This window comes from Panthera uncia, chromosome D4 (assembly GCF_023721935.1).
Source record: "Panthera uncia isolate 11264 chromosome D4, Puncia_PCG_1.0, whole genome shotgun sequence".
NCBI lineage: Eukaryota > Metazoa > Chordata > Mammalia > Carnivora > Felidae > Panthera > Panthera uncia.
This window is the reverse complement of record NC_064807.1, coordinates 58,591,589-58,617,042: the sequence shown is the minus strand read 5'-3', so window position 1 is coordinate 58,617,042 and position 25,454 is coordinate 58,591,589. Positions and strand designations below refer to the sequence as shown.

Below are 25,454 nucleotides of genomic sequence, written 5' to 3'. Positions count from 1 at the left end.
CTAATTTGGATGTAAATTAAAAAAAATAAAAAATAAAACAAGTTAAAAAAAAAAAAAAAAAAAAAAGACTACCGGGTACTGAAAATTTACCTCGGCCTGAGTCCTCCCAGGTGACCAGCAAGCGGTTTCCCCAGCGCAGGCGCAGACCCCGCCCACCGCCCCTGCCTTTCGTCCCCTCCTCCTCAAAGTGCGCAGGCGCTCTCCTCGGAGGTTGTATGGTGAAGTCAACGCCGAGGCGGTGCGGGCGTCGCGGCCCGGCGGTGGGCAGGCTTCGGCGCGCTGATGCGCTTGCGCGGGGCTAGATTCTCTGCCCTTTGGGGAGCGTGGAGATGGCGGCGGTTGGGGGACCTTCGCCGGAGCCGGCGGCTTCAGAACAGCCGGCGGAGCTCCCTGCATCGGTGCGGGCGAGCATAGAGCGGAAGCGGCAGCGGGCGCTGATGCTGCGCCAGGCCCGGCTGGCGGCCCGGCCCTACCCGGCGACGGCGGCTGCGGCTACCGGAGGTTTGGGCCCTGGCGGCGCTGCCCCTTCCCTCTGGCGGGCCGGGTACCAAGTCCTGGGCGTGGCGTCGGCTGCCCCCTTGTCTGTCCTCCCGCAGTCCCGGGAGTCCGCTCGGCGGGCCGTGTCAAAGCGGGCTATGAGAGACCGCCGGCGGGTCCGCGCTGGACCCCGGGCTTTCCTCACTGCACCTGGGCGGCCCAGCTGCCGTCTTTAGCTTGGGGATGCGGCCGCTCTCGCCGTCGGGTGGTACAAGCCAGTGTCGGTGGGCGCCTCAGCTTTCCCTTTCTGCTCTCTTCCTGCTGTGCCTCCAGCAGTCCCAGCGGTAGTCCTCGTATAAAGCTTTTAGACTTGTAACCCATTGCAGGAATAATTCTGCACCGTTCCCGAATTCATCAACTCAACAAAGGGCGATTGAGTGCATATTCTGGACCCGGCACCGTGCTTGCTACGTGCTGGGGCACCAAGAGAGGTGGTGAGCTCCTGCCTTCGTGGGGCTCTCAAGAGTAGCGCTTGTTGTGCTTCACACCTTTCAAGTTAGCTAATTTGATTCTGTTAACTTGGAAAATAATTAGGGCAGGGTTTGATACTGGTATTTTACTGAGGCGGTAACTGAGGACCAGGAAAGGAAAGGGATCTGCTGGGGTTCATAGGATCAAGTCCAACAGGTTAATCGGGACTAGAATTGAGGTTATATGATACCGGGTTCAGGGCCTTTCCTTGCCACCGACTGCCTCTTCTATGCAGCCATCTCTCAATTTTAAGAAGAAAGGCTGTTATTATGTCTAAATGTCATCTTCCCCCCCTTTCTTAGGGCAGCCCTTAACTGTGTGTCTGTCATCTATGTATGTACGTTGCTGTGGTGTAATTTTCCACTGGAGCCAAGTAATAATCTTCCCTAGGGATTGAAAATATAGTTTGGTTGACATACACTTCTTTAGGACCGCCTCTGTAACACGAAATACACATGTTCCTAAAGCCACGTCCCATACTGTATGAGTAGTTGAGCACATGTAGAGCCCTTTTCAGCAGCCAGAAGTAAGGAAGAACGCTAAGAGTCTGGGGCTGGCAGCATGTCTTTATATTTATACTGACCCTGAATCTGTAAATTCCAGCCACTTTTAATGGTTCTGGTCTCATCCTTTCTGTTTTCTAGTACTTTTTTTTATTAGTTTCTCAACTTGAGACGTTCTGGAGTTGGGACAAAAAGTTGTTCATTTGTGTTAATATTTGTGATTTTGTAAAGGTTTGTAGATCTGTACTAAGTGGCTGTGGAACCCGGGTGTGTAATAGAACAATAAGCTGGTATAAAACTTTTGGTCATGGAAAGCAAGGTAGAATGAATATTCTGTAAGGTTTCCCAGGCACTGACCCAAGAACTGAACTGTGCTGTAACGTGGTATACAACCCGTTGTGCTTCAAGAGTTAGGTTTGGTGCTGAGATTTTTTATCTTTGCAGTACTTTTATTTCAGTGTGCCGTACAATTTTCATTTTCCGACTGAGCTGTGACATAGGCCATGAAAAAGACTACTCCAGCTGGAGTAGTCAGGACCATCACTTGAGCAGGTGCTCAGTCATGCCAAGACAAAGCCCAGTTTCTCCGCTGCCCCACCTTGCTGTTTCCCCAGACCTTTAGCACCACATTCTAAGCAAGTTCTTCTCCGTCTTTTTCATGGCATATGTCATAGATCAGTCTTTATCCACAGATGATGTGATTATGTATGTAGAATATACAGACTGTTTTACTCCTTTCCAACCTTTATGCCTGTTTTATTTTCTTATCATCTTCTGCTAGCTGGGCCCTTCAGTATAACGTTGAGTTAAAGTGTTAATAGTGGACATCCTTGTCTTGTTTGATATCTATTAAATTTAAAGAAAGTTCCTGTTTATGCACAAGGGAACTTAAGGGGTTACCTAGTTAAGTCATTGACCACTTTTACTTACTTTTTATAGGCGTGGCTAATGTAAAAGCAGCCCCAAAGATCACCGACACAGGAGGAGGCTTCATTCTAGAAGAGGAAGAAGAGGAACAATGTACAATTGGAAAAGTTGTCCATCAACCAGGTAAAGTGTGTTTCCAGAAAGTTGGTATCTAGATTGGTCATTTTGAGTTACATGCATAATTCTTTGCAAACTGATGTTAAATAATACCTTCTTATAATCAGTGAGCAGGTTAGCTTTATAAGAGTGACAAAGTTTGGCAGTTTTGCTGGTAGATTAAAAATTAAACAGATTTAGCAATGATTAATTTCACTTGGGGTTTGTATACTTAGGTTTGTTTTATGATAGGCCAGGATAGCCAATATATTCAGTGGTCGAATACTCAGTTATCTAGATAGGCTGAAATAAGGGGCTAGAACCCAAGAGATACAATTTAGGACATTATTTCTTTTGTTTGTTTGAAGGAAAAAAAATGGGGTATGTATCTGTATATATTTATCTTGGTGAGGCTTAAAAAACCCATTCTAGGGGCACCTGGGTGGCTCAGTTGGTTAAGTGTCCAACTTTGGCTCAGGTCATGATTTTATGATTCGTGAGTTTGAGCCTTGCATCAGGCTCTCTGCTGTCAGGGCAGAACCTGCTTTGGATCCTCCGTCTCCCTCTCTCTGCCCCTCCCCCACTGGTTCTCTCTTTCTCTCTACCAAAATAAATGAATAGACTTAAAAAAAATGCATTCTAGTTTTAGCTGTGGCAACAGAAATGTTATGTATTCACCAAGATGGGTAATAGTCTTGTCCTATTCTCTGTGTGCCTAAACTCGTTTCAGAAGCTGAGACTTGAAGGATTAAAATATTTGTTCAGTTTGGGTGCCATATTTAAGAGGGATGTTGACACGTGTATAGTGTCCAAAACGGGGGGGGGGGGTGTTCAAAACGGAAGCCTTCAAATTGACATGTGAGGAACAGTTGTCAAACTGGTTAGGTTTAGCTTAGGAACACTTCTAACTGCCTGCAAATGCAAGAAGTGCCCCGTTGTGGAAGAGAGCTCACACTGTGATTTGCTTTGGAGGGCAGAACTTGGAACAGTGGGTGACGATTACAGTATGGTGAGAGAGTATAATGAAGGAGTGCCTTACATATACTTAGCACTTTGCACTTACAGAATGTTGGCACATAGAGCATGTGAGCCTTATGGTGACTCTGAAATGGAAAAACTTTCTAACTATGTAAATTGCTGCCTCTAAATAGCAAAGCGTTGGAGGGGTTCAGAGATTAAAAGACCACCTGACCAGGATGTTTTAGAAAAGCCCTGTATGAGGAGGGAAGGCATTGAATGAAAGATCTTGAAAGTCTCTATGCTTTTATGGATATGAAGACTCATTGTAACTTTTTTCTGTAGATTTTGGAATCAACTGTGGGCTGTAAAGCCTATGCTTTTATTTAACAGATCACACAACAAATATTTATTGATAACCTATTGTAGTGCCTTCCTGCTTAACTAAGGTATGCATGTGGCATTGCTTGGTATGCTGCTGCTTGTAATAAGAACTTTGGTAAGGAATCGTGGAAGTTAGGGCAAGTGTGTGTTGGTTTGCAAACTGGTCTGGTGCACAGACGGCAAGAGAGACCAAAGAAAGAGACCACTCCAGATTGGTAAGTGGCAGTGTTAATTAATTAGCAAGGGAACTTATAAGGCTTGTCTTGGGTGGCTGCAAGACAAGCAGATCTCTGCAGCCACCTGCCAAATCTTAACAGTTTATATAGAGGCCTTAACTGGGTTCAGTCACATATTCAGGTCAGGTGGCCTCAATGACAGTTACTCTCCCAAGGCTTTGTCCTTGGAACAGCTCCCACTGTGGGATTGATGGGCAGAATGTGCATTCCAAGAACAGGGTAGGGAGTGAGGAGTCTCTAATTGCCCAGGTCTGGCTCATGGGTCAGCTGGCCATCATGTCTTCTCCGTTACTTCCTTCAATAGTGTCTCCTTTGGGAGGCCAATTAGAAAAGGCCCTCATTCTCTGGGCTTAGTTTGGGCCAAGGCTCATGGCTTAAAAAGTGGTCATGGGCTGCATTTTGGCCCCTGTTTGCCCCCTTGGCCAGATGCCTTTGCACAAGGGGGCTGGCACAACTTGATGTGGCTGACCTGTGTGGGTAGAAGAAAACAGGGAGAATGATTAATATTTTCTATCACGTTTTCTTTGTTAATTTAATTTAATTTAATTTAATTTTATTTTATTTTATTTTATTTATTTTTTTTAAATTTTTTTTTTCAACTTTTTTTTAATTTTTATTTTTGGGACAGAGAGAGACAGAGCATGAACGGGGGAGGGGCAGAGAGAGAGGGAGACACAGAATCGGAAACAGGCTCCAGGCTCTGAGCCATCAGCCCAGAGCCTGACGCAGGGCTCAAACTCACGGACCGCGAGATTGTGACCTGGCTGAAGTCGGACGCTTAACCGACTGCGCCACCCAGGCGCCCCTCTTTGTTAATTTTAAAGACCTTCAGCATAGCTGAGAAAATCAAAATTATTTGAGTCATTTGCCTATAAAGCAAAGCCTGTCAAATGCTTTTATAATCTAGAACAGAGGTTCGTCAGAATAACCAAGAAGATGATAGGGGAAAGTGGAGGGTGAAGAGGATCTAAAGGTACAGACTTTTAGTTACAGAATAAGTCATGAAGATGTAATGTACAGCATGGCAACTAGTTAATAGCACTGTACTGCACATTTAAAAGTTGCTAGGAGACTAGATCTTAAAAGTTCTCATAAGAAAAATTTTTGTAACTATAGCAACAGATGTTAACTAGACTTACTGTGATAATTTCACAATATATGTATAAATATTGAATCATGTTGGACATGTGAAACTCATACAATATAGCACTTATACCTCAAAAAGATATGTGTGTGTTGTGGGGGGGGGGGGGGGGTGTATACACACACATGCATGTGTTAGCTCTGTCCACACAAAGGGCCTTGAAGTGAAGATAGCCCAGTAGCAATGAGCATACCTGGTGTCCAGATCTTAGATTCTGTTACTGTTCCCCCACTAAAAGGAACCAGGGCCCTTCAGAGAAATAGCTGATTCTAGGGTTGGGGCAGGATGGCTACCAGGTGAGTTTGGGGCATTTTGTAATGCCAGTAATATATAAGTATTCAAAAAGTAATAGAGGTATGTTACAGGGACATAAGAGCCAGCTTGAAGGGGCTCCTGCTGGCCACATCTGAGATAAATTGAGCACCAAAGTAATTAAGGACACTAATAAATTCGATACCATTGGAAAATACAGGAATCCATGAGTCTATGTCAGTAATAAATACATGAATAAATGAATGGCCAGGAGGGAAGGATCTTGCATACAGTTGACTGCCAGTTTCCACATGGCAGATTTAAAGGGATTGATGGAATTGAAAAATCATTATGTAATTTAAAACTTTTCATTATAAAGAGTTCTTAAAATTAGGAAAATATCTGCACCTTTTATGGCTTTTGATTAGTAATGCTATGCAGTAGCCTCCTAATTGGTATTTCTGACTGCAGTTTATCTCCATTCTTAACACATTCTGTAATCATTTTTTTGAAGATATCATTTTGACTATATTTTAGCTTTTCCTTTTGTCTATAGCTATGTCCCTCTAATGTTTTACAAGGAAGAGTGATATTTTTGTTGGAGTTTGGAGATTTGTGGAATTGAGGGATGGTAGAATATTAACTGACCTCGTGGTGTTGGGAGTAGGTAAGGGAAGGCAGTGGTAGGAATATATTGAACAAATTGTGAACAAATGACAACAAATGATAACTCTTCCTATTGGGAGTTGTGGCGGTTCTTAGAGCTGGGGCTTGGCAGTAGCAGTCATCCTGAAGAGAACCAATTGTATAGGATAAAGATCCCTAGCTAGGTGTTTGAAGTCCTTAAAAAAACTGAGCTTTACCTAGTGTAGTTTCTGTGCTGGGAATTGAGGGTGGATAGCCAAATATAATCTTTACCCTCAAGTTTACAGTCTTGTGATTGAGATCAATGTATTTGCCCTGTTCATGGTGGTGTTGGGGGCCAGGTGGAATGGAGGGAGAGAAAAAGTTTCCCATTTGGAAGTGAATCCTATGTTGTCTCTTCTAGTGTTAACTTGCTCTTTGCTGCTTTCCCCATGTTATGTGTTAGTGCCCATCTTCCTGTCTAAGCAGCTCCCTCCCCTCCCTTCGACTCTGGGACTAACCTTTCTCTCAGAAGTATGGTGGTAGGCCAGATATGGTCCCCACAGATGTCCACCGTCTAATCACCTTGGAACCCATGATATATTACCTTCTGTATCAAAAAGGAATTTGCAGATATTATTAAGGTTAAAGACCTTGAGATGTGGGAGATTATTCTCTATTATCCAGGTGGGCCCGGTATACTCACAGAGATACTTAAAAGTAAAAGACAGGAGAGAGTCACAGGGAGATGTGATTATGGAAGAAGCCAGAGTGGTGTGAGAAACTGCTACTTCCAGCTTTGAAGATGGAGGAAGGAAATCATGGGTCAAGGAAGGCAGGCAGCTTCTAGAAGCTGGAAATGGCAGGTAATAGATTGTCCCCTAAAACTTCCGGAAAGGAATGCAGCCCTGCATACACCTTGGCTTTAGCCCACTGAGACCTGTGTCAGACCCACAAACTTCAGATCTGTAACATCATAAACTTGTGTTGTTTCAGTCAGTAAATTTGTGGTAATTTGTTACAAGCAGCAATATGAAACTAATACAAGTACCTCACACATAGGTTTTGTGTTCAAAAATACTTGATGAATTGATAGTTTTTTCCTTAAAATTTTAAGGTAAGTATAAGATTACCTAATCATGTTTTGTCTTTTAGGTAAATGTATTTGCATCAGTTATAAAGTACATACTGATAAATTTAAGATAGGGGAAAATCTATTGTTCTGTTATAAAAAAGGACACTTAAAGAATTAACCTTCCTTTCTTTAGGACCTGTTATGGAATTTGATTATGCGATATGTGAAGAATGTGGTAAAGAATTTATGGATTCTTACCTTATGAACCACTTTGATTTGGCAACTTGTGACAACTGCAGGTACTTACTTCAGACAGTGTTCTCAGTTGCTAAAATTTAATGTTTGCATGCAGCTTTAGGGCAAATCAATAATTAGAGCCATTTGGATTTAATATTTTCTTAGTAATTATGATTTTTGTTTTGGGTGTTTCCTAAAATTTTTGTGACTTCCATATTGCTAAAGAAATACGGAAGCCCGTGCTTGTGAAAGGTACGATGTGTCGCATAAACAGGAAGGATGGCCCTGATTCAGCCATAGATATGTCCTCTCCTCTCTGTGGGCCTGGTGGGTCTTTACCATCTCTCAGTAGCAGGTTCCTAACCTCTCTCTTCCCCCAGCTGCTAAGGGTCCCCTGTGCTTACCCCAGTGTGTGTAGACATACTGGTCAGAGGACTGGGGCCTTCAGTGAGAGGAAGGGAGTGAAGCGTCTCCAGCCACTCCCCTGGCACTCTCAGAGCACCCCCCTTCCATGCACGCTTTACTCTCCTGAATGGGCAGGGGGAGAAGAGATGAGGAAAACTCACATTCTTCTCTCATCCTTTTTCTTCTTTTCCTAGCTGCTGTCCTCTTCTTCTGTCACCCCAGGATAATCCTTCTCATTCCACATGGTTTTGTCCCTGCTGTTTACCCCGGCCACATCCTGTGTTGGTGTCTTTCATGCCTTAAGACCCTACCTTGGAGTCTTACTTAGCCCTCTTATCTGTTCCCTGGTCCCACTTCTTGGACCTGCTGCCCTAGACCTTTTGCTCACCTGCCTGGAGGACTTGCCCTTTCTGAGTCCCTGCTGCAGCCATCGGGAGACATCCCCATTGACTTGTTGCTGTGTAGGATCTTGAGAAGATAGAATCCTGAGAAGATAGAGATGTTTCTGGTCTTGTGATTGGATCTGTGACTGGAAATGTTTGGCTCCTGTTGGAATTACAAACAATATAAAGTCTCTTCCCATTGACACACAGTGGTTAAGGTCCACAGTATTGTCACTCTTTAAAGTACGGATAGCTTTTGGGAACAAAATTACCACGTATAATCTTATTTCCATGAGAAATTGATGTATCACTTTAAAGAAAGTTGTGGAAAGTAGTCTGGAAAAAAGATATTTTTAAACTTCAAAGTAATTAGGAACACAGCCCTCCATTCTGTTTCCTTTCAAAATTTTTGAAGATTTTAATTTTAGTACAGTGTTGTTTACCTGTCACCTCCTTTAGCTTAAACTTCCAAATTATTTAGCTTTCATAAAGTTATTTCTTTTTTTTTTTTTTTTTTTAATTTTTTTTTTTTTCAACGTTTTTTATTTATTTTTGGGACAGAGAGAGACAGAGCATGAACGGGGGAGGGGCAGAGAGAGAGGGAGACACAGAATCGGAAACAGGCTCCAGGCTCCGAGCCATCAGCCATCAGCCCAGAGCCTGACGCGGGGCTCGAACTCACGGAACGCGAGATCGTGACCTGGCTGAAGTCGGACGCTTAACCGACTGCGCCACCCAGGCGCCCCTCATAAAGTTATTTCTAATGTTGAGTCTCCCCTACCTGATCTATACCTCATTTCAGTGAAGGCCAGTTTTATTTACCATATCTCTGCTTATCCAGTGTTTATTCCAAATCCATTTGGCTCTGTTGTTCATTCCATATCCTCACTCAGTTTATCCCCTTACCCCCTCACCCACTTCTACCTCAGCTGAGGCCACCATCAGCCCTTGCCTGGAGCACCGCACTGGTGGTCTTCTAACTGGCCTGTGTCCCCCACTTTGCACCATTGGCCTCTTCTATGTAGATGTTTTAGTTAGAACTTGTCAACGGTTCTTAATCCATCTGGAATAGAATGGTCTCACCTGCTGCTTACAGGGCCCCTGCCTGTCTTTAACTTGATCTCCCATCGTTCCTCACCTTCGTCCCTCCCTTTAAGCCTTCTGGTCACACCGGCTCATTGCAAAGCACATTCCTGCCCTAGAGCTTCTGTTCTCTCTGGTTAGGATGTTCTTTCTCCAGCTCTTCAAATAGGATGTTCTCTTTTTATTTTTTTTTTAATGTTTATTTATTTTTTGGGAGAGAGACACACACACAGAATCTGAAGCAGGCTCCAAGCTTTGAGCTGTCAGCACAGAGCCCGACACAGGGCTTGAACTCAGGAGCCATGAGATTATGACCTGAGCCGAAGTCGGACACTTTAACTGAGCCACCCAGGCACCCCTTGATGTTCTCTAACTTTTTAAGGGCCCTCTTCAAATGCCCTCTCATCAGTGGCCTTCTTTGATTACCCAGTCTACTAGAAAATTTCTTTTCCCTTGCCCTGCTTTATGTTCCTTTATAGCACTTTTATCTGTCATGATGTTTGCTAACCAGAATGGGAGCTTCATGAAAACAAGGCTTTGTTTTCTTCTTTGCTGTATTCCTAGTACCTGTACCTAGTACCTTCCATGTATCTGGCATGTATGTGGAGAAAATATAAGTGAGAAGAACTATGTAATTGACTATGTCTCCGTTTTTACCTTGGCTTTGAAAAAGCTCAAAGCCAACTGGAAACTGAACTGTGTTGGGACAGTTGGACCTTGCATATTTATATTCCTTATAGCTCACTCATCCTGACTTTGTGCTTTGATTTATATTTTCTCACTCATTGGGTCTTAGTTCTCCTTTATATTTAATGTACTCATATTAAGAGATTTCAAATCCATTGTGGAAAAGAGGGACTTTAAGTAGAAAAGAAATTCTTAGAGTGTTAAATGACCTGGATCTTTGGCTAATATAATCTAGCTTTTCCAAATAAGTATTTTTCTGTTAGAATTTTTACGCTGCTAACTTGACTGTGAGAGTCCAAGGAAAAACTTTTATGTTTAGGCACGCATGCCCCTAGGTTGTTGGACTATTTGAAAACTTAGTTTATTTAAAATAGCTAACTTAGTACTGGACTTCATTTGTTTTCAGAGATGCTGATGATAAACACAAGCTCATAACTAAAACAGAAGCCAAACAAGAATACCTTCTGAAAGACTGTGATTTAGAAAAAAGAGAACCAGCTCTTAAATTCATTGTGAAGAAGAATCCTCATCATTCACAATGGGGTGATATGAAACTCTACTTAAAATTGCAGGTCTCTGATAAGTTATACTCCTGTTAAACCCTCGATCAGGTGAAGTTTTAACAATAAACTAGTGATAATTAGTTTAGTTTTTGCTTACAGTTAAAAAGATCCTTTTCCTTTTGTTGTTTTGCTTACAAGTTGCGGTCATATGTGATGACATTTAATAACATTTTACTTTTTGGAGTGGTACTTTGGGCAAATATATTACTATGGAGTAATGTTACTAGTGCAATTAGGGAACTAAAAAACTTGGGAGTTAAGGGTTAGGCTCCATTTCCCTACCCACCCACCCTCCAATGAAATTCTTAAAAAGTTTCAGGAATTTCACAAATGCCTAAGATCTAACTCCACTTGGGAAATAATCATCTGGATCCCTGTCATGTGTCCAAGTAACTCTACTGTGTCTCACAGTGGATCTTCTCAATTCCTCATGTGGTGGTGATGGTGGTATAGGTGTGCAGAGATAGTTACCCACACCCGTAAGGAGTCACTAGCAGCCTCCTGTATCTATCCCATAATGGTACAAAGGTTATATTTTTGTGCCAGTATATAAAAAAATACTGGGAGGCATTGCTTTAGAGCAGTTTGATTGGAAAATACTAGAAAATCCTAGTATCTCCAAATAAAATTAAGAAGCTGCTTTGTAGGGGTGCCTGGCTGACTCAGTCAGTAGTACATGCAACTCTTGATCTCAGGGCGTGAGTTGCTTCATGTTGGTGTGGAGCCTACTTAAAGATTAAAATATATATATATATATATATATATATATATATATGTATATATATATATATATATAGTTAAACCAACCATTTATTGACTTTTATTAAACCTAAGACACTGTTGATTAGAAGATTCACTATTATTTTATGTACCATTAACAATTAAAAAATGCCAACCCAATGCTTTCTCATTACTTGAGGCTTTTATTTTACACTTACTGAAATAGTGCCATCAGACTTAGTATAGTTTATTTTATTTTATTTTTTTGCTATACGTCATGCTTGTGCATACATAAATAGGAGAATGCAAGTACGGATAAGATATTCCTAAACTTCTTTGCATTCAGAGTCCAGTTCTTCTGAATTGCCTTTTGACTCAGTTGTTAAAGTACCAGAAAGCAGATTGCTGCTGCAGCATCTTCAGGGGTATTAAATTGTGGAAAATGTGATGCTTTGAATTTAGGAAATGCCAGTATGTCCCTTTATTATGTTAAGAGGAAATTTGAGCTTGGCTACCTTGATTGATATTTTGGTCCCCTTAACATTATTGTGAGAGAGAGCCTAAGCATAATTCTTAGTATGTATGTGAGTCTCCTAAATGTAAATAAATATTATAAAGAGTAAAGATATTATAATGCAAAGTTTTTAAACAAGAATAAAGGCTTTTAGGTCATTCAGGTACCAAAGTTTAAAAAGAAGATGATACTCTAAAGATCAGAAATTAGTCAAGTGGATGGAAACCGTAATGAACTGAAGAGGAGGAAAGTAGTAGTTATGGGTTCTCTGTGGTAGGAGGGTTTTTGGAGGTGACCTCATATTGAGATGGCTGTGGCTAAGTTTTTTGGTGAGTGTGACAAAACTTATCAGATGCACCAACTACTTGTACTTCTGTGAATTTATGTGAAAACAATGTATCCGAGAAATAATTATAGAGGACAGCTTTTCTATTTATAGTCTAATTAAGCATACATTTATTGAGGGTTTTATAGGCTTAAATAGAAGTATTGAGTTTCTAAGCACTAATTTTTAAAAAATTATTTATTTTTTAATTTACATCCAAGTTAGCATATGGTGCAACAATGATTGCAGGAGTAGATTCCTTAATGACCCTTACCCATTTAGCCCTTCCCCCCTCCCACAACCCCTCCAACAACCTTCTGTTTGTTCTCTATATTTAAGAGTCTCTTATGTTTTATCTCCCTCCCTGTTTTTATATTATTTTTGCTTCTTTTCCCTTATGTTCATCTGTTTTGTCTCTTAAAGTCCTCATATGAATGAAGTCATATAATATTTGTCTTTCTCTGATTGACTAATTTCGCTTAGCATAATACCCTCCAGTTCCATCCACGTAGTTGCAAATGGCAAGATTTCATTCTTTTTGATTGCTGAGTAATACTCCATTGTGTGTGTGTGTGTGTGTGTGTGTATATATATATATATATATACACACCACATCTTCATTATCCATTCATCCATCGATAGATATTTGGGCTCTTTCCCTACTTTAGCTATTATTGATAGCGCTGCTATAAACATTGGGGTGCATGTGCCCCTTTGAAACATCATACCTATATCCCTTGGGTAAATACCTAGTAGTACAATTGCTGGGTTGTAGGGTAGTTCTATTTTTAATTTTTTGAGGAACCTCCATACTGTTTTCCAGGGTGACTGCACCAGTTTGCATTCCCACCAGCAATCTAAGTGCTATTTTTTTAAAGTTTATTTATTTTGAGAGAGTGCACTCGAGGAGGGGAGGGGCAGAGAGAGAGGGAGAGAGAATCCCAAATAGGCTCCACACTGTCAGTGCAGAGCCCAACATGGGGCTCAATGTCATGAACAGTGACATCATGACCTAAGCTGAAATCAAGAATGGGACACTTAACCGACTGAGCCACTCAGGCACCCATCTAAGCACTATTTAATCTCTTAAAAAAATTTCAAATACTTACAAAATTGCCTTTGAGTGAGATCATGTTTTGGTGCTCACGGATTTAATCATTAAAACTTTATAATACTTAACAACTCTGAATGACAGCTTATTTAAATATGGATTCTGTGTTGTAGATTGTGAAGCGGTCTCTTGAAGTTTGGGGCAGTCAGGAAGCATTAGAAGAAGCAAAGGAAGTTCGACAAGAAAACCGAGAAAAAATGAGACAGAAAAAGTTTGATAAGAAAGTAAAAGGTAAGTGGCTACATTTATCTCAGGAAGGACCGTGTTTTACGGACTTGCAAAAAGACTTTAGCTAAGTTCTTCTTGTTTAAAGATCTGTCACCAGTAGATTGGTATGTTTTTTCATAGATTAAAGAAAAAAAGACTTAAAGTTTGCCCCCAGTAGGTGTTTGAGGCTCTCGGTGCAAACCTCACAGTACTGCAGTTCTAAAAAGCATGTAAGTCCTCCTCTTAAAGTGAATTATGTTTTTATGTAGGAATAGTGGGAGGATCAGGGATATCTCCCTGGTCAAGGATATGGTATCAGTTCAGTCTTAATTAAATATGACTAACAGGGTTATAAACATCAAGGATATCCACCAGCAAACTTCTCTAATTGCTTAAAATGAAAAAATTCTGCCTCGGTGTTAGTCATCTAATTTAGTAGCTAGAAAGAGCCTTCTCGCGTCAGTGGGTCTAATCCTTTTTTGTTTATATGTGAGTAAAAGACCTAGAAAGGTAGAGTGACTTGTTAACTAGATCATTATTAGCGAGGTGGGACTGGAACCAGGCTTTCCTAACTGAAAGTCTGCATTGGTACATTCATTCCTCTGTCCAGACATCTGTCTATCCATTCCTTTGTCCATCTATCTCCGTATTTGTTTGTCCATCCATCCATCCAGTTACGCATATGTGTGTAAGTCTGTCATATCCATCTGTCCATCAGTGCATCCAGTAATTAGTGTCAACTATGTTCCAGGTACTGTGCTGACATAAATGCTGGAGTCAGAGTTGGTCAGAAGAGAAAGGCCAGTAAACTTAATATCATATGGGAGCATGATAAGTACTGTGATAGTGGTGAGCACAGGGTGCTCCCGGAGCACTAGGAGCATTGTTTGCTGTATCACAGAATCCCTAGAAAGAGTCTTACACAGTAGGCATAAATGTTCCTTATGCAGTAATTGTCGAGTCCCAGTGTGGTGTCAGGTATATATAGATAGCACGTATCCTATGTATTTGCAGGGCTCTGCATATACTGAATTGATCCATTTAAAATGAGGGTCTTAGCCATAATAAATACTTTTGTATGTATTTAGGATTTAGAAGAGGTTTTGGAAGATAGTTCAGATGTCTTAAAAAAGAACAAAAAATTTTTGAATATAAGCCTGCCTTGTTTCTTCGTGAGGATATGTTTTCCTCTCTTTTCATCATACGATTAATTCATGTGCAGTGCAGAGAAGTTAGGAAACTGCAAAGAACTTGTATTCTAATTCCCAGAGACCATCAGTAGTGATGTTTTAATGTCTGGTTTTTTAGTTCTTTTCAATGCATAGATGCTTTAAAATTATTTCTTATAAAAATGGAATTTTATGAAGCTAATTAAAACAACCTCTTAACATCCCTATTTATATTTTTATATATAGTTACTTAAAATACCAGCTCCTGAATCAGAGGGTAAGCACACTTTTATGACTTTGTTAGAAGTTTCCTGTTGCAAACTGTGCCATATAAAAGCATTTCATTGAAGAATCTTCCCCAAATTAGCCACTGCTGTACCAAGCCATTGAAAATACCTGCAAGAATCAACTGAGAGGCTTTGGAAAGACTTTTAAATTTGGTCCTTTTCATCTTTTATTAGGTTATGCTCTACCTCACGCTTTACTCTAGCCCTTCCTTCTTCCTGCGTCAAGGAGAGCCCTGAAGGGTACAGTAACAGAGGGCTTCTTACTGGGTTTGAAAGAGGACGGCAGAGTTACAGACTAGTTACACATCAGCCTGGGGTTTTTACTACAGCTACCCTGAATCAGTCACCTCAACTCTTCCTTCTCTACTGCCTCTTTAAGCAACTTTCCTGGTGGTGTTTTGGTACAGACAGTGATATATGGATAAAGGAGTTAGAAACTTAGACCTGCAGAGTGATCAAATACTTTAAAAAGGAGGGCTATCTGTAGTTTTTATTGAGATACTATTTCTGTAGTTTGGTCAAGATGTCTTCTTCTAAAGGTGGCTAAATTTCTCTAATTTGACCAACAATAAAAGATGATGGCATCTGTTTTATGCTTTTTGCTATAAAAATTAAGATAATCCTGTAGATCAACTATTAGTTTGAATAGAACAGTTCTTTTGAGATGTATACAATTTTCATAGGTATTAAGTATAATTGGCTGTTTCTCTCACTGTATCAAATTGCTGCCATTAATCACCAGCTAAAACTGGATTTTCCTCTTCCTTGAAGAGTTTGAATTTTCCCTGAATTTTTTCTTGGACCTCTTAAGACTGGTTTCTTTAATTCAGTTCATTTCCTGTCTGGATGAAGCATGCCTTTTTGAGGAAATTTTTTCTGAGTGGTTACAGAAGTGGTAGAATTTCCAAATCCCTATAAATCTTAGAATGTTTTTCTGTTTCCTTTGCATTTGAAAACCTGAGTTCTCTCTCAACTATATAAGCATTACTCCATGTCTTCTGGTGTTTAATGTGCAGAGGTCAGCATGATACCCTCTTTAATTATGGCTTCTTCTTGTTGGTTTACTTTAGAGGTTGGTGAATATGTTCCAGTCCTCCTGACTAGGCCACAAAGGGCTGAGAGTGGAGTAGACACTGTAGAGATTAGAAACAAGGACCTTACCATGCAGTTTGCTCAGAACAGAGAGGAATAAAAGCAAGTCTAAAAGTCTTTTAGTTGAAAAGAAATTGGAACCTGGTTCCTCTTGGTCTTCTGGTTTTGATCCACAAAGAAGCTGACACAAAGCTTACTTAATGTAAAGGTAAGAGATTACATTTACCTGCTTTTAGAATATGATCTACTTTAGCAGTTTGAGAAAGAATTGATCTTACTACAGAAGAAATTTAAGTATAAATAGCATAAAGTATTTACAAATACAAAGTGAGAGACAAGAATTGTCAGCAAATTCACATTGTTATAGATCTCTCCAATCCAAGAAGGCATAAGTAGAAATGATGGCGTCACCGCTGCTCAGTTTAACTGGATTTCAGAAAATGCCCTGCGTGCTGGCTTTGCTATCAGATGAGAACTTTCAGTTGGTGCAGATACACGGAACGTTTTGGGCTTGCATGCCTCTCCACAAATAAAGTGGAGAGGAGTGTAGCTTTAAAGAAAAGCCTTAAGTTTTCTCTTACCTAGTACTGGCAGAGGTTGGCCTTCTAAAAAATGGAAAGTGATTCTTCATTGTTTGTTACTATGCACTTTCCCCCCAAAAGAGGTGGGTAAGAAAAGCCCATTTGGGGGCTCTTTCTAAGTGAATGGAGATTTTACATCCCGGACCTGTGGTTATATGTATGACCATTTTCAGACTTCTGTCAGCAGTTTGAAGGACACAACTCCGTGTTACTCTGCTTCAGTTTATGGAGGACAAGATCAGATCAAAGCTTCATGTTATTTTGACATTTCCTTGCGATTTTTTTCCCTGTAGTTAACAAGGAGCACCCTGTGTCAGAAGTTCTGTGTCAGAACTTCCTGCCGTCCCATCAAGTGTTCAGAAACTTTGGTCTCCTTCAGCTAGTTCTGTTGTGCGTTTACCTCAAAAGCAGCATTGGGCCTCTTCGAATACATGCTGCCTCTTGTACAAAATTAAGATATTAAGCCAAATAAAATTAGTTTTAGAGTGGTATAAACTAAATTTTTCAATGAAACAAGGATTTAAGGGAAAACTTCTTTGGGTAAAAAGTATAAGCAGTCTCTGAAGATATCCATAGCAAGACACTTGTAAATGTCCAAGAGAGGTAGCCCATAGCTTTCTGTGCTGTGAGCTTCTAGGCCGGTGGGACTAGGAGGTTGCAACACGGAAACCCGCTGTGTTGTTCTGCAGCTCAGCTGGGCTTTCTGGGCTGTGTGGCACATTTCCTCCTCCCCACCCGCAAGGTTTCCTTAGATCTCCCCAGGGCTAGTGAATCTTTCCCACTCTTGGAGGCTCTGACCTTTCTGCCTCCCTCTTCTCACTCAGCAGTAGGTGGTGACCTCTGCTTTCCAAAGTTTTAAGTTGCTTAAATGAAGTAACATGAACTTATTAATCTTTAATTAAAAACATTTTAATTTCACCAGATGTTGACATTTTGCCACATAGGTTTACACACACAAACACACACACACTGCTGAACCATTTAAGAGTTTTCTTGCAGACATTGTGGTTTTTAATATTTCAGCATGTCATCTCCTGTAAACAATGACGTTCTATGTAACTGAAAACAGTGTCACAGTAAGTTTAATATTCATAAAATGCTATTGTCTAGTATGTAATCTTTCCCCAGTTGTTCTAATGTCTTTCACAGTGTTTTAGTTGTTGGAACAAAGGGGGCCGGTCAAGGGTGATGCCTGTGTGTACTCTTTTAGGTCCTCACCTGTTTTATCTTTCATGACATTGACATTTTTAAAGAGTCCGCCACCTGTTTTGCAGAATGTCCTTCTATTTAGATTTATTAGGAATAATTAGGAAGGAATGCTTCCTAGGTGATGTGTCTGAGTGTGTCACATCCGGAAGACACGCTAGACCAGTTCTCTAAGAGAGTGATACTCCGTTTGATTGCGAGGTTAAGGCGGCATCTGCTAGATTTCCCCACTGTCAAGGTACCCTTCCCCTTTGTAATTCGTAGGAAATCTTTGGGTTGGACTCTCCCATACTGCGGGAACACCCCATTCCTTAAGTCTCACTCAGGTTTTGGTACAACGGGGATGATTCTTACCTGCGTTTGTTGTTACTAGGGTGGATATAAATGGTGATTTTCTGTTATTCTTTCTGTAATTCTTATTTGGCTTCCTTTGGGAAGACGACCTTTTTTAGTATCAGTTGGCTTCATGGATTCTTACTTTCAAATCAGTGTTACAGTCCATAACTGATGCATTTTGAAGCTCAAATGGTCTCAAATTTGGCCTCTTCCAGCTAGCTCCTGACTTTTTAAGTTTCATTTTGGAATGGAGTTCAGACTTCCATAAAATTGCAAAGATAAGTATAGTTAAGGACACCCACGTATCCTTTACCCAGATTGATAATATTGTTGGGGCGCCTGGGTGGCTCAGTCGATTAAGCGTCTGACTTTAGCTCAGGTCATGATCTCACGGTTCATGAGTTCGAGCCCTGCATCGAGCTCTGTGTTGACAACTCAGAGCCTGGAGCCTGCTTCAGATTCTGTGTCTCCCTCTCTCTCTGCCCCTCCCCTGTTCACACTTTTGTCTCTCTCAAAAATAAATAAACATTAACAGATCTATTGTTAATGTGCCATTTGTACTCTGCACACAACACACACTCTTTTTGGAACCATTTAAGAGTGGGTTGTATATCTTTACCCTTTACCCTAGTACTGCAGCATGTGTTTCCTAAAAATAGCAGTGTTCTCTTACAAAACCAAAGTATAGTAGTGATATTTTGATCTAATCTGTCATCCATATTCTAGCTTTGTTTGTTTACCCAGTAATGTCCTGTGTAGTTTTTCATTATAGTACAGGATCCAGTCTAGAATCAGGCATTGACTTGAGGTACCAAGTCTTTCTAAATTTCTTTATTATGGAATATTTCCACAGCCTCTCAGACATTTTTAAAGAAGTCTGTTCCCTTCCCCACCTTGCCTTTTTAGAAATGTTTTTCATTTGGGGCTTTTCTGATGTTTCCCAATGGTTAGATTCAGGTTATGCGTTTCAGGCTGGAGATAGTACATAGGTAGCAGCACATCTAGGGACAGATGTCCATCTGCCCTTGATAAGCAAAAAAAAAAAAAAAAAAGTTAAGAGCAAACAGATCCCCTTCTCCTTAATACCTCCTTGGATGGTTCTTGCCTGAAGCAGTCTTCAGTATACTCTTTGCAAAAATTTTCTAATTTCACTGCTCGCTTCACAGTTAACCAGTCAGAAGTCCACATTCCACAGCATCCCTTCTGCCATTTATTATTATATGGATTCATGAATTCCTGTCCTTATTTGTCTCAGGTTTGGGCCAGTAGGAGTCTCTTCAAGCTAGCTCCTGTGTCCTTCTGCCATGTCTAATCATTTGTTGAAGGTTTCTTTCTAGCACAAAACACGTGAATATATTTTTATGTCTGCCCATATATATTATAAATTAACACACTGAGTTCACACTGCTATAGCCAGTTCTAATCCAGAATGCTAGGGTTCATTCTAGTTTTCTTCTTTGTAACTCCCTTCTCTGACAGTGAGAACCTGATTCCCATTATCCTTAATGTGGTTATCTGACTGACACCCGTTTGTGTGCTGCCTCCACTGTAGGGAGATCCTCCTTCCCTTTCTTGGGCTCCCTCTGCCCTACCACAGATGCCTGCCTGCCTTGCTTCACTGAATGGTTGTTCAGGAAGTGAAAGAAGGCAAAAAAATGATAAACGTATCAGTATTTTAGTACTTATTTTCTAGTCCACTTTTCCAGGAATGTCTAGTAAATACTAAAGATTTACCTTCGTTTCTTGTCATTGTTCTTGATCGACTAGCTGAAGGATGGGAAGAAAAAGCCGTAAAGTCAGTAAAAACCTGTGTTCAGTTATGACCAATTATGGTCAGTAAACTAGATTTTGTTGTAAGTATTCTTTTAGCATTAAGCAAATATTTTTCTTATTTGTCTTCTGGAGTTCATGTAATGCTCAAAGCAGGTAGAGGTTAGCTTAGTAGTGACTGAGACTGGGTCAGATTTAGAGTGTGTTTTCTCAGTGGTTTTAGTAGAGGAAAAGTGGCTAGGTAGGATACCTTTTATCAGAACAAAGTTGAAAAGTAGTTATTAGAATTCAAACAGGAGACCTCTTCCTGTCATTATCTGAAGCCAGGAGGCATCTGTGCTGGTCAGCACATGATTTCACTTTGTATTTAGAAAATGTCCTAAGGTAAAATAATAAAAGGATAGGGCATTCCAGATACATCTAGAAAATTTTGCATTCTTCAGAGAGAGAGAATATAGGAAGAAAGATTGTTTGGATGAACACAATTTTCCCCATAGTTTGGAAAGTGTCTAGAGGTGTATACACGGAAGCTTGACAATAGTGGTGTGAGATAAAGTGCTTCTCATACTGGAGGTGTGAAAGGCAGCACAGCTTTAGTGGTTAATAACACAAAGACACCTTTGCCATTGACTAGTGGTTTGGCCTTAGGCACAACATATGTAACTTCTTTGGGCCTCAGTTTTCTCAGCTGTTGAAACTGGGATGATAGTTTACTTATCTCAGAGGGTTGTGAGGATTCACTGTGTTTATAGATTCAGTGCTTAGAACAGTGCCTGATAATATAGTCCTATGTTTGCTTATCCTTCTGACGCAGTGAAGGGCAAATTACAAAGATGCAAGTATTTAGATACTGCTTATCATAAATCTGAAAGGGATTAAAGAAAATGTGTGATTACTTGGTGTCCAGTGATTTTTTATGGTTGAGATTGTGTAACCTACTCTTTCTTAGGTAGTGCCCCTGTCAACAACAGTGCTGGGCTTGATGGATCACTGGTCAGAACAGAATAATGTAAACCGTGTTGCTTATTATTCATTAATTTGGAAACTGAGAAGTTACTAGCTTAATTTTCAGTTAATAGTAAGCATTTGGTGTCTTCAGGTAATGCAGTGTGAACTTTTAAAATGTAATTTGGCTTAGTTGCTTTCAAAGCATCCAGCAGTTTTTTTTAAATGATGTTTTCACACGATGCAGTGGGAAACGTTCTAAACACTGGAATAAAGGACTTGGATTCATATGCTATCTTTGTTCTCTTTCCCTACCTGCAAAAAAATAAAGTGAAATAAAATAAAAACTATGGTTCTTTCCAGCTCTTAATGGTCTCTGATTCTTACATTTAGGTAATACAAGAATGCAATAATTGGCAGTCCCTCTTCTAAAATATTGCTCTCATTTTATAGGATAAAGAACTGAATGACCTTCAGGTCAGGTGCAAAAGTAGTTTTTCTGAGATGAGACACCAGCATAGCAACAGAGTTCTTGGCTTTCTAGTTATCAGACATAACTTGACCTGCCTCTTACAGAAGTAGCTCCTAACATATGGAACTTTGAAGTTCTCCTTGTCCTGAGTCGTCCCAGCTGACACCCCTTACCTGCTGTGGCATCATTTTCCTTAGCTGCTTGAATAAACCCCATTCTTTTATGATCTTGTTTCTATTCATCTTCTGAAGTTTTGTGTTTTGCTGTCCCTCTAACCCATTTACCCCATTTCTCTATCAACCACTTCACATGGCTCCCAACAGTGAGGAGTAATTTCACAGGCCAAGCTTGCCATGGTTCTAGAATCAATTTTGTTGTAAAAGTAATGTAAACCGTTATTTGGTTTATACATACACCCCTGGTGGATTTGGGGATTCAGCTGAACAGCATCATTGAAAAACTGGCTTTTATTTTCTTAGAATTACGGCGAGCGGTGAGAAGCAGCGTGTGGAAAAGGGAAACAGTTGCTCATCAGCATGAGTATGGACCAGAAGAAAGCCTAGAGGAGGATACGTACCGGAAGACTTGTACCATGTGTGGCCACGAGCTGACCTATGAGAAAATGTGACTCGTAAAGTGTAACGTTGCCACAGATGAACGGGACACTCCTATAAATCATGCTTCAGGAAGAAATTTGTATGTTGTGGCTTAAAAGCAAGTTTCAGTAAGGGTCCAGCAGGTCTGGTTGTAGGCAAAATACTGGGTCTGGGATTGCTTTTTTCTACAACAGGGATGGGAGCCAAGGGGCGGAGTAGGTTCAGAAGTTAGGTTAAAGCCAAAATTGAGAAATAAGAAACCAAGCCAAACCCTATATTGGAACAGGAGGAAGAGCTTTTAATAGCAGAAGCTGGCTGAACAGGATCCTTCTCCCAGAAATAATGGACGGTGGTAGATCCTGAACCCAAGGCTGGCCGGGTCTTCTAGACCCTGTCTCCGCATAAGGGAACTGGGGAGCTGTTGTTGGATAAGCCCTGATTCCCAGCAGGAAGTGAGTTGTGGGAGTCTGATCATGTTTCCTGTATCCTTGGGGTTTACCACCATAGGCCTTAACGTCCATGTCTAGGTAGCCCTTTTCAAATCCAGATTCAAATGGAAAAACAGCCATATTGTTTTACTGATCAAAGAAGGTGCTGTTAGTAAGTTTATCATAACTTGCTAACATTTTACTGAGCATTTACCATGGGCCGGGCAGGGATGATGCCAAGTGGCTTACGGGTATTCTCCTATAATCCTGGGATGGAAGAGAACTTCTCTGTTTAATTAGCACTTCTAAAGGAAGTGATCACCTACAACCCACCATCACCCCAGACATATGGATCAAGTTTACCCATTTAGTTCTGCCTCTGTCTTATCAAAAGGCTTACAAGGTAGTTATACTAATAAGAGGATTTGATCCAAATGTGCCTGATTACAGGGTTTGTGCTTGTTTCTTACAAAAATATTCAGGTTACGATAAACCGCATGTTTTCAAATTGTTCTTTGACCTGGCTTTTTTAGTCCTGTTGCTACAATCAGAGAAATAGGATGGTCATATGTTTTCATTTTCCTTTCTAGATCAGATCTTGCAGATTATACTTGAAGAAAGGCAAGTCTGAACAAGTCCAACCCAAATAGGCTTAAGACTGTAATTACTAATTGTTCTCTATACAAGTATCCAATATAGAAATGTTTTATATAAATACTAAAAAGTTTAATGTATTAGTCAAGTTTTTTTTTTTTTTTAAATGTGCCAATTATTCATTCAGTAAAAACTGGACAGTGGGCAGCAAGACCTTCCTGGGACCATGAGAAAGCTTCCAGCTTGAGGACAAGAGTACTGAGGGATCCAGGCAGCTGACAACAGCATTACTGCATGGGAGATATAGAGCCCTTGAGCCACATGGACCTAGGTTCCAATTCCATTTTTTAGCTGTGGGCCTTGGGTAAGTTACTCTGTGGGCCTGTTTCTATCTGTCGGATGGGCATGATCCTCTCAGGACTGTTTGAGGATTACATATGGCAGATCTGTAGCACGTGGCATCTAACAGCCACTTGTTAATGAGCACATTAATATATATATAGTATATAGTTCCCAATTTGTCTGGTTTCTTATATCTTTGAAATTCAGTCTGCAGTTTTCCCTAAACTTAGCTGCCAGACTGTGAGCGGGGTCACATCAGTGCATTCTTGACATGAAGAGAGGATCCAAGAAATTCCTCTAGAATTCGGATCAAGCAAGTATAATTAGTCAAACTCTGCAATACATTGTGAAAGATTTATAAGTCAGTTTAGGGTCAAAGTTCCCAAAGCCTTAAAGGGTCATCCTTTTGGCTTCTTGAGGACAAGAGCCATGTCTAACTGAATACTGTTTGTGGGAAAGAGGAACAGTATAACCCAAAGAATATTTAGCCGAGAGCCTGGGTTTTAGACTCCTTTCGGTAGTAACCTGCCATGCACCCTTAATTCTGGGAACAATTCTTGTTTTACATGGTATGGTTATTTAAAAATCCTAGGAGTTCCCATCTCTTGACTATATTCTGTAGTCACCAAATGAAGGATACTCCAAAGAGACCACGTAACAATATGAAAAATACTAATACAGCATAAATTTATGACATAAATAAGTGAAAGATACCTATGTTGTACAAACAGAAATACTACTTATCAGTTGTGGGGTTGTTGATAAATTTTTCCTCAGGTTTAATGAAGGCTTATTAAAATGCTAGAAATTTGCAATGTCAGATAATTCCCTATTTTGCATATTTTACATGTGTACTCATTTATTATCTTAGTTAAGCTTTAATACCATGTAAGAAACTGGCTCAAGAATTAGTAACTCCTTGGACTTAAATTCTATAGAAACAAAGTCCATACCTACAGTACAGTTTTAGCCAATCCAAACTAGCTACTTCTATTTCCACTTTAGCATGTACTTCATAATTGGACCTTGGACAAATCTGTCTCAGAGAACAGAGGAAATGACCGGACAGCTCTAAGGTAATGGTTCCCAAACTTGTCCACACACTGGCAATCACCCGGGATCACCTGGGGAGCCTTAAGAACTACGGCTGTGTCCCCCGACCCCCTGTGGTTTAATTTAGAAAATAACTTTAAAGACTCTCAGGTGACTTATATTCAAACAGATTTGGGTAGTGCTAAATAAATAACACTTAATATGTGTAACATTTTAAAACACTAAGATCTGAAGAGAGAATTGTGAATGAGGAAATCACCAATCTTAAAGTAGATTGAGATGATAAATCATGAAATACCAAAGTTTAAAAAACATTTTTAGTTTTATTTCAGCCATGTTAGGTTATCCATGAGCTGTGAAAAGCTATGCTACTTGATAGTAAACCCACCAGTTCTATATACTACTTTGTAAGCTGGACCTCTAGTGTTCACATACCTCAAATCGCTTCTCTTTTGTGCCGTAAGGAGAAAAAAATACCAGAACAGTTGTATCTGTCACAGATATAATACATCCTATGGTCATCGTCACATTGTCAGTAGGGAGTATTTGCCTTGTAGGGCCAATTAAAGGTAATCAATTCTCTATTCTTCACTGTCCTCCTCCCCCCCCCTTTAGTAAGTGAAAGGGTGCTACAAGAAAGCAAGCATTCAAACCATCAAAAATAAGACAAATTATTTTGAGATATTAAAAAAAAAATCTTGACAGGGGAGTAAAACGACCCTTAGGCCTGTAGGGCACAGAACTGCTGGAACACAGCCAGGATATGAGGGTCTAATTCAGCGGTGAAGAGCAGGTTCTCCAGGGTCACCATGTACTGCTGGATTATTTGGTGATGCTGTGGACGTAAAAAAGGGGGTGTTTAGATCAGGAGAAAGACCGCATAAGCAATCTCGCAGGATGTTTCCCTCAGCAGCCTGCCCACGTTGTGGAATGATGGGAAGGGTTTGGGGAAAAAAGTGGTTATGCTTGATAGGAAGAATGGGCTCCTGAAAAGCCCCAACATTAAGAACATGTAGAGGGAAATGGAGAAAAAGGGATGTTTGATAACTTAGAAACTGGCGAGAACGGAGTCCTTTACGTAAATGTAATTCATGCTTCAAGGCTTGGCAAGAGTGCCTGGTGCTACAGACTAGGTTCAGCTG

General features: G+C 40.4%; 2 protein-coding genes across 6 annotated transcripts in view; one reads left to right on the top strand and one right to left on the bottom strand.

Annotated features, from left to right (window-relative positions):
• Nucleotides 1-200: 200 nt before the first annotated feature.
• XPA (XPA, DNA damage recognition and repair factor) lies at nt 201-24,922 on the top strand. Of its 4 annotated transcripts, none has more exons than XR_007456925.1 (7): nt 201-501; nt 2,451-2,561; nt 7,400-7,505; nt 10,408-10,573; nt 13,348-13,465; nt 15,968-16,197; nt 21,779-21,867. XR_007456925.1 is itself a non-coding variant. In XM_049626961.1 (6 exons), exons 1-6 carry the CDS (start codon nt 330-332, stop codon nt 21,925-21,927), a joined length of 822 nt encoding a protein of 273 aa, XP_049482918.1. In that variant the 5' UTR covers nt 202-329; the 3' UTR covers nt 21,928-24,922. The 4 variants fall into 4 exon arrangements, 2 of the variants coding, with proteins under 2 accessions (XP_049482918.1, XP_049482938.1); XR_007456924.1 differs by lacking the exon at nt 15,968-16,197 and adding an exon at nt 22,914-24,922 and having other exon boundaries at nt 202-501; nt 21,779-22,347; XM_049626961.1 differs by lacking the exon at nt 15,968-16,197 and having other exon boundaries at nt 202-501; nt 21,779-24,922.
• The window catches only part of NCBP1 (nuclear cap binding protein subunit 1), a 37,719-nt gene continuing 37,172 nt past the window's right edge, over nt 24,908-25,454 (bottom strand). For both annotated transcript variants that reach the window (XM_049626891.1, XM_049626899.1), the window contains one exon: nt 24,908-25,147. In XM_049626891.1, the coding sequence (XP_049482848.1) occupies nt 25,034-25,147 (114 nt within the window). In that variant the 3' untranslated portion in view covers nt 24,908-25,033. The remainder of the gene's footprint in view (nt 25,148-25,454) is intronic.

What these genes read in the sequence shown, in the direction of transcription:
- XPA (XM_049626961.1), top strand. Translation starts at nt 330, where the DNA reads ATGGCGGCGGTTGGGGGACCTTCGCCGGAGCCGGCGGCTTCAGAACAG. An exon ending in GGCGGCTGCGGCTACCGGAG is followed by an intron (nt 502 to 2,450) that starts GTTTGGGCCCTG and finishes TACTTTTTATAG; the next exon opens with GCGTGGCTAATGTAAAAGCA. An exon ending in GCAACTTGTGACAACTGCAG is followed by an intron (nt 7,506 to 10,407) that starts GTACTTACTTCA and finishes ATTTGTTTTCAG; the next exon opens with AGATGCTGATGATAAACACA.